The 12,503-nt window shown below is 29.3% G+C and overlaps 2 protein-coding genes across 3 annotated transcripts; one reads left to right on the forward strand and one right to left on the reverse strand.

Moving 5' to 3' along the window:
• Nucleotides 1–627: 627 nt before the first annotated feature.
• LOC115709261 (chloroplast envelope membrane protein) lies at nt 628–4,288 on the forward strand. 2 transcript variants are annotated; one of them, XM_030637320.2, is made up of 7 exons: nt 628–1,427; nt 1,537–1,622; nt 2,059–2,232; nt 2,328–2,442; nt 2,732–2,829; nt 2,919–3,054; nt 3,965–4,288. In XM_030637320.2, the coding sequence occupies exons 1-7, from the start codon at nt 765–767 to the stop codon at nt 4,031–4,033; spliced, it is 1,341 nt and encodes a 446-aa protein (XP_030493180.2). In that variant the 5' UTR covers nt 628–764; the 3' UTR covers nt 4,034–4,288. The 2 variants fall into 2 exon arrangements, with proteins under 2 accessions (XP_030493180.2, XP_060967868.1); XM_061111885.1 differs by lacking the exon at nt 2,732–2,829 and having other exon boundaries at nt 643–1,427; nt 3,965–4,202.
• Nucleotides 4,289–5,093: 805 nt separating this feature from the next.
• On the reverse strand, nt 5,094–8,241 carry LOC115709269 (uncharacterized protein At1g01500). The gene is made up of 4 exons (XM_030637328.2): nt 8,083–8,241; nt 7,893–7,960; nt 6,417–7,196; nt 5,094–5,605 (listed from the first exon to the last, which is right to left on the reverse strand). Exons 3-4 carry the CDS (start codon nt 7,116–7,118, stop codon nt 5,384–5,386), a joined length of 924 nt encoding a protein of 307 aa, XP_030493188.1. The 5' UTR covers nt 7,119–7,196; nt 7,893–7,960; nt 8,083–8,241; the 3' UTR covers nt 5,094–5,383.
• Between the last annotated feature and the right edge of the window lie 4,262 nt (nt 8,242–12,503).

Consider the following 12,503-nt stretch of genomic DNA (forward strand, 5'->3'; position numbering starts at 1 on the left):
TTGAAACATATAAAATTAAAATAAATATATAAAAACACACCAAAAATATTTTAATAAATTTAAAAAGAAAAAGGAGATTTTTCTTCATCATTACCTAACTCTATGTAGACTTCATATAGGTTTTTTTTTTTTTTTTGATTTAACATTAAGCATATTTTTATTTAGGGGTGAATTTGATCATAAAAAAAAAATGGGATATTTTTGTAATTTAAAAATTATTTTAATAAATTTATTAAAAGAAAAAAGAAGAGTTTCTTTTTTCAATACTATATATGTAAACATTATATATATTTTAACTAATTAAAATTTTTACTTTCCTTTAATATGTATCAAATTATATCTATTGAATTTTTTTAACCGTTAAAAAGTTCTTAAATCTAAAAATTTTAATAGTTCATGAGAAATTTTTAACGATTTTTAAAATTTAAAAGACATAATTTAGTACATGTCAAAATTCGATAGACAAAAATTTTAACTAACCCTTTTTTGTTAACATTGAAGCATATTTATACTTAGGGATGAATTTGTTCATAAAAAAAGAAAAATGGGATATTTTTGTAATTTACGAAAAAATCAACATGAATTTTTAATAATTAAAAAAGAAAAGAATGTTTTTATTTTTCTCTTAAAATATAATAAAATATCAAAATTTGAAGAGAGAGAAAGAGAAAGAAACAGATAAACCCAGTAAGGATTAGAGTTTATCTGGTAAATGCCAAAGCTTTCGAAATTGCAGTGGTAGAGCTGAGATTTTAAGATGTGGAATGACCTCTTCCATGGTCTTATGCCAAAGCTTTAATCTTTTCACTTCCAACTCCAAACCCACTTCTTCTTCTTCTTCTTCCTTGTCTTTCTCAAAAGGTTTGAACTTTATTAGTTCAGACAAGTGGAGAAGAAGGAAGAGGAATCTTGGTGGTGGGTTTGCTGCAAATGCAAAAGCCAGAAGGAAGAAGAGTTGGTGGTACAGATTTTTCTTGGCTGATGATGGAAATTGGCTTGGTTTAAAGGAAAACGATATGCTTGAACTCGAAGAAGAAGTTGAAGAAGAAGCTGAAGAAGAAGAAGATGATGTTGATGATGATACTAAATTTGAGGCTTGGAAGAGAAGAGCTGAAGCCATAGTTGAATTGCGTGAAGCCCAAGAAGATAGGAGGAATGAAGATTCTAGGAGTTGGGAGGATTGGTTAGCTACTGATTTGGGGGAGCAAAGGGGTGATAGTGATAGAGATTTGGATTGGGATTACAACAATGGTGGAACTGGATCAGGGGGTTCTTCAATTCCACCTTCTAATGGTGGTGGTGGTGGTGGTGAGGAAGAGTTGTTTCCTGAAATGGGATTGGTTAAGTCTGTTAGGAATTTTCTTGCTGGTGATGATGATGATTTGTTGTATGAAGATAGAGTCTTTCGTTATGCTTCAATTAATTCAGTAACTCACACTAATCTTTCTTCTATTGTTGTTGTTATTATTATTATGAATTGCTATGTATGATGATTTGATTGTTGATATATTGTTTTTGTTATGTATATGTTTATAGGCTAAGTTTTTGGCAGTGTTGATCATTGTGCCTTGGGCATTGGATTTTGTGTTGCATGACTATGTTCTTATGCCATTTTTAAAGAGGTATGTATGTATGATTTTATGAAGCTAATATCTCATAGGGTGTTAGTGTACAGATGCACTCTTATCATGTTTTTGATATCTGAATAGTTATTATTTTAATTTTTTATATGATGGTGTGTATTGTAGTATAGTTTATTTAAGACATTTTGTACAGTTTTGAGAAATTTAGAATAATTTACAACACGAAAAATAGTGTCAAACGATCTAGTTCCCATGCGTATAAAATGAAAGAGTCGCATTTGCACCAAACTATTTAAACCTTGTTTTCGATACTTTAAAACTGCAATGTACAATTTTTTGGATATCGAAAACATGAAATGAACGCATCGATACATTCATTTTGGGATGCAATATAGAATTTTCCTATCTGATAATGGTGATTATTAGTATGTAATGTATGTATGTGTTTGATTTGGGAATTTGGAATGGGGGACAGATATGTGGAGAAAGTGCCATTGGCAGCACAAATACTTGATGTGAGAAGAACCCAAAAGCTTGAAATAGTGGAAGAACTCAAAATGGAGAAAGCCAGGCTGCAGCTTGAGGTTGAGATTGGGAAAGCTCCTCCTCTCAATGATGATCAACTTTGGTGGGAATTAAGGGACAAAGCGTAAGCATAATAACCCTTCTTGCTCTCTTGTTTCTGTTTTCAATTTCAAGTATATATACATATATATATTTATGCATGAATGTATGTATGTATAGATTAGAGTTAAGGGAAGAGAGGAGATTAGAAAACCGTGGAGCATTTGCCAACATATGGTCAGACATGGCTTTTGGGATATCAGTGTTCATTCTTTTGTACTTCAATCAAAGTCAGGTAAGTTAGTTAGCTCTCTTTCTTTATTTACATTCTTTAGGTTGCGTTTGGTTGGAGGCTATAATACAGAATGGAAAAGAAATCATTTTTATTTCGTTGTTTTGTTTAGTTGCATTTTAAAGTATTGGAATGTCATTCTAATGGAACAACTTTTCCATCATTTCGGTAGAATGAGTATTCCATTTTAAAATAGAAGAAAGAATTATTCCAGTACAAATTTAAATTTGATTTTCTTCTATTCCTATATTTTTATTCGTTCTAATCAAACATATTAATTCTGCAATTGCAGGTAGCTTTGCTCAAATTTACAGGTTATAAGATAATAAACAATATATCAGATACTGGCAAGGCATTTCTAATTATACTTATCACAGATATTTTTTTGGGGTAAATAACATTGTACATATAAAACTTTATATTTATACAAGTAAGATTAGAAGTGAAGATTAATATAATCATTATATGGTTTGATTTAGGTATCACTCAGAGTCTGGTTGGCAAACATTGGTAGAGATTATAGTAGAACATTATGGAGTGGAGGTGGATCAGGCTACCATAACCATTTTTATCTGCTTGGTTCCTGTTGTCATTGATGCCTGTGTCAAACTATGGGTACCATTTTCATCTTCATCTTCATCTTCATTATTATTCGGTCTTGGTTGGTTGGGTTTTTAAAAGCTGTTTTCGGGCTTCTGAAGCTCTAAAAGCACTTTTGTTGCGTTGGGTAACCAGTAAATTTTAGACGAAGCATAACCCAGCTAAACAAGGCCTTCTTCTTTATATTATAAATTTTATGGATTTTCGGTACAATAATATAGTTTTCTTTTTTTCAAATAAGTTATTTTGTGGGAAAAATTGAATAAAAAGTTGAAAAATATGGAAAAACTAGTAGTAGTTACTAGATGGGTAATCAAGTATCTTTAGGGTAACCAACTGGTTAATTTGTTACCTTATACTGTTTTTCACATATTTCTTCATTTTTTTCAAAAAATTTCCCATAAGATAATTTTAGAAAATTCTATAAGGCACCCCTCTGAAAAATGAGTGTACTTATATACCCTTATCTATGTGGGTATCCGAAAGAAGTTTTTAGTCTAATTTTTTTATAGTCATGTATATTATAATTATTTAAGATATCTTGTAAAATATTTAAAAATTTCCTACGTCAAAATAGGGTTCAAATTTTTTGTTGCACGAGTGACTCTTTTATTTTATATGTGCGTTAAGTATACTGTTTGAACATTAATTTCTATTCTATAAATTATTCTGATTTTTTTGAAATTTTACATGATATCTTAAATAACTATAACGTAACCGACAATGAACTAAAAAATTCTTTCAAATACCGAAATAGATAACGGACACCCCTTTTATGAGAGTGCATTATATAAGCACCCAATAATTTTTTTCGAAAAAATCATATTCTTACAAACTTATATTTTAAAACTCAGTAAAAAAAAATGAAAATTGCCCTTGTAATAATGAAATGATTTGTGATTATTGTTGTTGTTTTTGTGTACAGTTATTTAAGTTCCTTCCAAGATTATCTCCCAAAGTTTCAAACTTATTCAGGGAAATGAAGCGTCACTAAAAGATTAGTTTGGAATTTGAAGTATGGACTCACTCACACCACTTCACTACTATTATTATTTCCACTCTTTGTAACATTGTTTTATTTTATAAATATATACACATATATATAGTCAAAAAGCAATGTTGCTTCTTTCTCCATTTATAAAGAAGAAAAAAAAAAAATTCTATTCTTATTGTTATAATTATTTGATCTTCTTGTTTTGGAGAAGATTTTTTTATTGAGAGAAATAAATAAAAATGATGCATTTTTCTATCTTTCTTTCATTTTTTGTATGTAAAATTTTAGTAAAAGGAAAGAAAGAAAAGAGATGTTACCGTTAATCTCTTATTTTAGTTTTCTTTTCAATTTTTACATTTGAAAACACATTGTTAAAATATTTGTTTAATGGTAATATTTATTATAATTATATTATTAAGTTTGTAAATTTTCAAATAATTTTAAACAATTTATAGTATCGATAACATAATTCTTTTTATTCTAACTTAGTTTTAATAAACTTTGATATTTTTTAAAAATTTACAGAAATATTCTAATAAGTATTTTTGCACACAAAAATTAAGAAAAAAATTATAATAGAAAGTTACAATTAATATTTTGAATGAAAAGTAAAATTGCATTAGTAGCCTTAACAATTAGGGATATTAGGAGCGAAAATTTCTTAATATTTACAATTATTACACATATGACCTTAATAAAAAAAGTGACGTCAAAAGTATCTTATTTTACAATTTTGTTACAATCGTACTATTTTTTAGCCATTAAGTGTCAACTCAAAAACACTTGAGGACATATTATTGGACTATATATTAAATAAGCTAAAGAAATGTTGTCATGCATTTTTGAGTTGGCACTTAACGAGCTTAATTAACATTTAACAACTAAAAAAGAATAAGACTGCAACAAAATTGAAAAATAAAATACTTTCACCGCCAATTTTTTTAATTAGAATCATATGTATAACAATTGTAAATGTTAACGGGATTTCGCCGCAAATATCCCTAACAATTACCATACATAAACTAGTATAAATTAGTAGTAGCAACATGTAACCAGTAACTTGTAACTTAAAAAACTCATATTCCCTTTGAAAATCAAGTCCAGCAAATGTTTCTGCTTTCATCACTATACACTTTAAACACAAGCTACTTATTATATAACCAAACCCCATCAAAAAGGTAAAAAAAGAAAGAATAAAAGTAAGTTGGAAGCATCAACTGCTTGCAGCTACCAGCAAATATGAGCTCTGAATAGTAAATGCTATATCACAAAAACGATTTTTGATGTCGAAATTCGGATCATTAAGAGACATTCCCTGCTACAATGACAAACAAGAAAATTTGCGGGTTACTATAGACGTCTTCTAAAGTTTCTGGTGGTTCCTTGGTACGTACGAACCAATAAGCCAACTCCAATTCCAATTCCTAGACATACACTGAGGCCAATGCCGACGCCTACTCTCACACCGGCATTGAACCATGAAAGTTCTCCATCTTCACCTTCCAAGTATGCTCCCCCCGAGTACATGCTATAGTCTTCGGTCTTTGGCTTTTCGTGTGGATATTCTGCCACCTGAGTATTTTGACACATGAAAATAAGAATATCAATTTGTCTTCTAATCCTAATACACCATTCATATATGAAAGACCTTAACTAAGAGCTACTTAGATCTTCTAATCTTAATCAGTACATAATATTACTAAGCTGAATAACCAAACTTTTATGTATGGAAGATCAGTATCTCAAAAACATTTTCATCAAGACACAAGATTTTGGAATAAAGATGGAACTTCAGTCATGACAACGGTAAGGTGGCTCGGGATTTTTGGTCAGTTTAATTACAGTAAAGCAACAATTTGAAACCGAAATGGTAAGCCTCCGAAACTTCTATCTTCTAACCATCTCACACTTATTTTGTCACCTCCTCTCTAATTGTATGGATCAATCAACTCAATCTACAACACAATTGCTGGTTTGATCATTTTAATTGACACTACTAAATAATTACAGAACAGTTAAGTGTTTTGGCAAAAACTAAGCTAAAAACATCCCTATTGGACAATTATATTATCGGGTTCAAGTTCCTTACAAATCTTTGCCAAAAGAAACAGATGATTTATACCTTCAATTTACATGAAATAATAACAACACACAAACAGATCAAGGTTCTCTTAGAATTGATAGGACAATTATTATAAAGAGGTACCATCTTAGTTCCACCGCGAGAGCTAAACTTTATTTTTATGTCATCGACCCCATGAAGCGTAGCTAATCATCAAAAATTATTTGCAAGATTTATGTTTCAAAATTGAGTGGATTAACAAATATTATACTCCAAAGCAAAGTAAATATGTGAAAAATAATGTTCAAGTGAGAATAAAACCTGCAATGCTAGCCTGGAAGGAGCTTCTTTCTGGTCTTGTGTTGCCTCGTACTCGGGTATTGAATCTAACAATGCCATTCTTGTGTGCTTCTTCTTAGAACAAAGTTGCAAAGTCTTTGTTAAGATAAGTGGAGTTCGAAAAAATGACCCAGCGATATATACCTCAATTGTCGGTGAAGCAGTGTCTGCAGCCATCAATTGCTTCCCTTTGAGAAAGCTAGTCCCAACAATTATATTTGATTCGCAATCCATTATCCATCTTTGGCCGTGATGATTTGATTCCTTAGTGAAACCATTACTATTACACAAGTCTAAAACTCCGGACAACAAAAGGACATCCTTATCAATGACCTCAAATTTCACACTTCCAGTGATCCTTATATTATCGGTACTTACAAATGTCACTTCTTCAGATTTCTTATCTAACCGATCCCTTCGAAGAAGGGTCGTTTCCCCATCTGAATAGATACCAGTCCTAACACCATTAACTTCAAGCAGAGTATCAGGATCCAAAGGAACATGATTTAAAGTGAGGTGCTCGGGAGTAGAATCATCGAGTACACATCTGCTGATTCTAACATAAAAAACTTTTAAGTCGAGCCACGGTAATGATACCTTGTGTTTATAAGGGTGATGACTATCAGGCAAGAATCCATTATCAGATGGTCTGTGTCCATCTGAACTTTCATGTGAATTTTCCATAATCTCAACAACTTCCTTCCACCTCAATCAAGTTGATGACATAAATTATATACCATACCATTACAATAGGGCTCAATCCTACATCAAAGTCAATGAAATCAAATTGCATCTAGATACAATGCAATTTAGACACTAAATAACAAAGAGGTTCTCCAAATATTCATACGTATATTCATACATATATAGCGAGTTTCTCAGGTGAGTACATCAATTTTGCTCTTACTGTAAGGGTGCTTTCTATTTTTTCATACTTTATACCCCAAATTTTTTATATGATGTTGTATATTGTAGTTGTAATACTCATTCTCTGTTTTTAAGAAATTTTAATACTTTACAGTAACACTTAAAACAAAATAAGCATACACACAACTGATTGTTTGAACCCTATTTTCGACAATCTAAATTGTTCAGAATTTTCCAAAAACAAATTGGAAATCATAACGTACACCATCATATAAAAAATTTTGATTTATAATTTTTCTCTAAGCAAAATTGATGTTCTCACCAAAGAATTATCATAATATATAAATTCTAATACTATCCTTACCACCACCCATTTCAATGGACAATGTCACAACAAAGAAGTTCTTAATTCTCAAATTCTCTCCTACTAATAATAACCCCTTAATTAGGTTGAACTCAGCAAATATTTGATAATTATCATATAATTAAAATAATGGTAATACAAATTTGAATTTAAATCTAATTCTCTAATAAAAAAATATCCCAACTGAAGTCAATTGAATTAAATTCAACTAAAAAAGAAAAACTCACAAATCGATGAAAAGAATTAGGCAGTCGGGGAAACCAGTTGTTTCCAGCGTCCAAACGAATCTTCGAAACTGAAAATTAACATAAATCAATGAGCTTTCCATGGATAAAAAGCCCCCAAAGGTAACCTAAACTCTTAGAACAAACAAAGCAGTGAGAGAGAAAGGGGAATGAAGAAGAAGAAAAAAACAACCTTTGATTTAGGAATTGAGGTTAGATGATTCCGTGGTTTAGAGAGGCAGAGCTAGAGAGAGAGAGAGAGAGAGAGAGAGTATTGTAGGATAACGATGATGAGTCATTTCTTTATTCGTAACACCAAAAATCAAACCTTTTTTTTTAATTAATAATTTAACAAAAAATCTAACCTTTTTTTTTTAATTAATAATTTAACAAAAAATCTAACCCTTTTTTTTTTAATTAATAATTTAACCAAAAATCAAACCTTTTTTTCTTAATTACCATTGTTCCAATAACAAAAAGTTAGTTCCTTTCAACCAAATAATAATAATAATAGTTTGACTTCGTAATTCAAAAATTGTTTTTACTTTTTAGAAAAAAACTTCTTAGCTCACAATAGTATAATTATTAAAATTATTATTATTTTTTTTTTTTTGGAGAATATAGTTATTTATAAATTTATAAGTGCTCTTTTAGTTGGCAGGATAAGATCCTATTCTATTAAATAATAAATAATATTATATTTGAATAAAGTAATATATTAACGACCAAAAATCTTAATACAATGTAAGTTATATTATTTAATATATAACAAATGGTTTGTATTAACTTGTATTATATTATTTACAAAAGATTTTGGATCAACCCCAAACTCTTAACTGGATTTAGGGACCCGGATTTGGACCCAGACCTAGACACGGACTCGAACTCCACTCAGGACCCCAACCCAGACACGAGATCCCGACTCGCACCCAGGTTCTTGACCCAAACCCGGACCCAAGACCCCAACCTGGACTTGGGACTCAGACCTGAACCCGAAACCAAACCTAAGACCCGAACCCGAGACCCAAGCCCAGACCTGAGACCCGGGACCCGAACTTGAACTCGAGACCTGGACCCAAAATTAGACTTAGACCTGAGACCCAAGACCCGAACTCAATACTCAAGACCAGACTTAGACTTGAGACCTGGGACCCGGAGCTAGACCTGGCCTCCAGAGCTATACCCGAAATTCGAACCCAGACCCAGACTCGAGGCCCGGACTCGGACCTGACCCATAGTCGGTGTTGGGGTCGAATTTATTGAAAATATAGTATAATTTTACACAATCTATTAATACTAGTTAATGCCAATATAGTATTACATTAAATAATACAAATACAATACAATACAATCGAACACAATATAATACAACGTACCAAATAAAATTTGTTTAATTATACATGAGAACGAGAATTTTATATATTAGGAGAATCACCTCACATAACATTTTTTTAATTTTATTTTTACAGTTTAAGTTGCTCTCGTGGTTACTATGTAAATTTCTATAAAAATACAAAATAAAAAAATTGTTTTAAAATATAAAAATGAATATATATATATTATTTTATAAAAATAACTATTTATTATATCATCATAATCTAGCTATATTATTATTATTATTAGTAATAGTAGTAGTAAAATTTGTTTATGTACATAGACATCTGCATTTATCTGTTATTACTTCTATTTATACATACTGGTATCTAAAAAAAATAATACCAAACCAAAGAGAAATATATGATTTTTTTTTATAATCCTAATATTTTATTTTATTTTATTTAAATTTATTATTTAAATAAATTTTAGTTACCTTAATATAACTAACCGAAATATTTGAGTTTCACCTTTTTTTTTTAAGGAATTAACATTACACATTTTTAATGTAGTTAGAATATTATAGTAAAAATATGGGTCGGGTCGGGTCAGATCTAGGGTGCGAGTCTAAAGTTCGAGGTTCGGGTACAAGTCTCGGGTCCTGGAGCCAAGTCCGATTTTGAGTTCAGGTCTGAGGTCCGAGTTTGAGTTCGAGTCTAGGTCTAGGGGCCATGGTTTAGGTTAGGACCAAGGTCCGTGGTCTGGGTTTGGGTCTGTGGTCAAGGTTCGGGTCCAAGGTCTAGAGTCCTAGGACCATGGTTCGGGTTTAGGTTTAGGATTCGAGTCTAGGTCTTAAGTCTGCGGTCCAAGGTTTGGGTCCAAGGACGAGGTCAGGGCTAGGGTTGGGACCGAGTCTGGGTCTAGTTCCGAAGTTCGTGCTAAGATATGGTGGGGGTCGCATTCGTGTCGTGATTTGGTGTGGTGTGGACTATTGAATATTTTTTTAATAAAAACATCTAAAAATAAATTTAAAAAAATAATAGTCAAACACCATTATATTTTTAAATTGAGAAAAAATTATTTCTCGTTCTCAATTTTAAAAACTGAAAATACGACATAACAACCTCTAAGCTTTTTCATTTATGGCGTATTTGGAAAATCGTGATGTAATTAGAGATAATTACACATTTTAATATGTTTGTCTGACCATACAATTACACTACAAATAGAGGTAATTGACGGGTTATAATTTCACTCTCTAATTCTTATAGTTTCCATGCGAATTGAATGTAATTAGACTGTATAATAACCAAAAGCTTTCAATTTTAAATATTAATTACTGAAAGAGATATTATTTTTCATTAATAGTTATTTTGTTAAACATAATATTGTGAATTCATATGTAATTATCACCTCTATTTCAACACACCTTTATAATTACACTATCTAGTAACTATACAGTTATAATTATCACCTCATATTCCAACACACCTTATAATTACACTATCTAATAACTACACAGTTACTTCTAAACACATTATTAGTAAATAAAAATAAGAAAGACTAAATCTCTTATAAGAGTTCATTTAGCAAAAAAAAAAAAAGTTCAAATGTTGTGTTAAAGATGCGAATTGGTGCATAACAAATATTGTATTTGCCTTAAATACAAAATTTACATCACTCTAAATGTATTATTTTTATTTACTTTCGGGTAAATACCATTTTGGACCCTGTGTTTTGCAAAAGTTATTAATTGGACTATCTGTTTTGTTAAATGACAAAATAGACCCTGTATTTTCTAAAATAGTACAAATAGGACCCTGAATTAATTTTTTGTCAAAATAAAATTTAATTATAATCCGATCTAAAAGTGTTATGACAAAACTGTTTATATTTTCTGTATCTGTTCGTATTAGGAATTGTCTTCAAGTTGGTTATATTAAAAAAAAAGTTATCAAAAATTAAGCTCAGGGTCCTATTTTTACTATTTTGGAAAATATAGGGTCTATTTTGTCATTTAACAAAACACAAAGTCCAATCGATAACTTTTGCAAAACACATGGTCCAAAATGGTATTTACTCTTTACTTTCATATAATTTTTATTATTTCATTATTATATTTAGCTACAACAATAAATTATAAATTATTTAAATATATTTATTATTTTATATAATAAAATAATATTAATTATTATTTTTTATATTTTTAATAAAAATATTAACTAAACATTAAATTTTACTTCATGTTTTGCAATTTATGAATTAGAGCACAATGGTTAAATTGATATAAATATATCACAAAGTAATTTTTGTGCAAACATAGTACATATTTTTTTTATTGAAGATGATCTAAGTACATAGAGAGTTACTTTCAAACACATTATTAGTAAATAATAATAATAAAAAAGGAACGATTAAATGCATGTTTGACATCATAACTAAAAACTGTTTTTTATTTTTTAAAATAGAAAATTATTTTTTGAAAACAATTTAGCTTGTTTGGCCTTGTTTTTTGAAAACAGTTTCAGAAAACAAAGTTACAAAAAACACGAATTTTGAAAACAACAAAATGTTGTTTTCTGTTTTAAAAACCAATTCACTTTTGGTTAATATTGTTTTTAAAAAATACTAACCAAACATGACTTGTTTTTAAAAACTTCAAAAACTATTTTTTGTTCTCATTTCTAAAAATAATTTTTTGAAAACAAAAAACAGAAAACAATACAAAACATGCTCTAAATTACTTGCAAGTTGCAAGAGCACTTAACAAAAAATGTAGTTCAAGATTGTGTTAAGAAATGATGTAAATTAGACACATAATAAATACTGTGACAAATTTGAATCATATAAAATACTACTTTTTTATGCATTTTTTTTTTATTAGAATATTAGCTATAGTAGACAATTTATATATTTTCTATTTTACATAATAAAATTAATGATAGTTTTAATAAAACTTTATACTAAAAATTTATACAAATATATCACAAAATCGTTTTTCTTTTCAAATATGCCTTCAAAGATGGTGACATCACATGTAAGAAAATTGTATGAGCAAAGTCAAAAGTCAATGCAAATGAAACATTTGGTGTGAGTTACAAGCCTATGACCTCAAAATGTATTAAAAAATAATTTGTTTTCTTTATCATTATTATTAAGCTAATTAAATAAATTGTTAAATTTATTTATTTTTATCTAATTTCATTTAATTTTATTAATTCAGTAATCATTTTTATACTAAATACTTTAATATTTACTAAATAGATCAAATTATTATGTTAATTTTTTCATAAATAAAAA

This window comes from Cannabis sativa, chromosome 3 (genome assembly GCF_029168945.1).
Source record: "Cannabis sativa cultivar Pink pepper isolate KNU-18-1 chromosome 3, ASM2916894v1, whole genome shotgun sequence".
Taxonomy (NCBI): Eukaryota; Viridiplantae; Streptophyta; class Magnoliopsida; order Rosales; family Cannabaceae; genus Cannabis; species Cannabis sativa.

What these genes read in the sequence shown, in the direction of transcription:
- LOC115709261 (XM_030637320.2), top strand. Translation starts at nt 765, where the DNA reads ATGACCTCTTCCATGGTCTTATGCCAAAGCTTTAATCTTTTCACTTCC. An exon ending in GTTATGCTTCAATTAATTCA is followed by an intron (nt 1,428 to 1,536) that starts GTAACTCACACT and finishes ATATGTTTATAG; the next exon opens with GCTAAGTTTTTGGCAGTGTT. An exon ending in ATGCCTGTGTCAAACTATGG is followed by an intron (nt 3,055 to 3,964) that starts GTACCATTTTCA and finishes TTTTGTGTACAG; the next exon opens with TTATTTAAGTTCCTTCCAAG.
- LOC115709269 (XM_030637328.2), bottom strand. Translation starts at nt 7,118, where the DNA reads ATGGAAAATTCACATGAAAGTTCAGATGGACACAGACCATCTGATAAT. An exon ending in CTTCCAGGCTAGCATTGCAG is followed by an intron (nt 5,606 to 6,416) that starts GTTTTATTCTCA and finishes CAAAATACTCAG; the next exon opens with GTGGCAGAATATCCACACGA.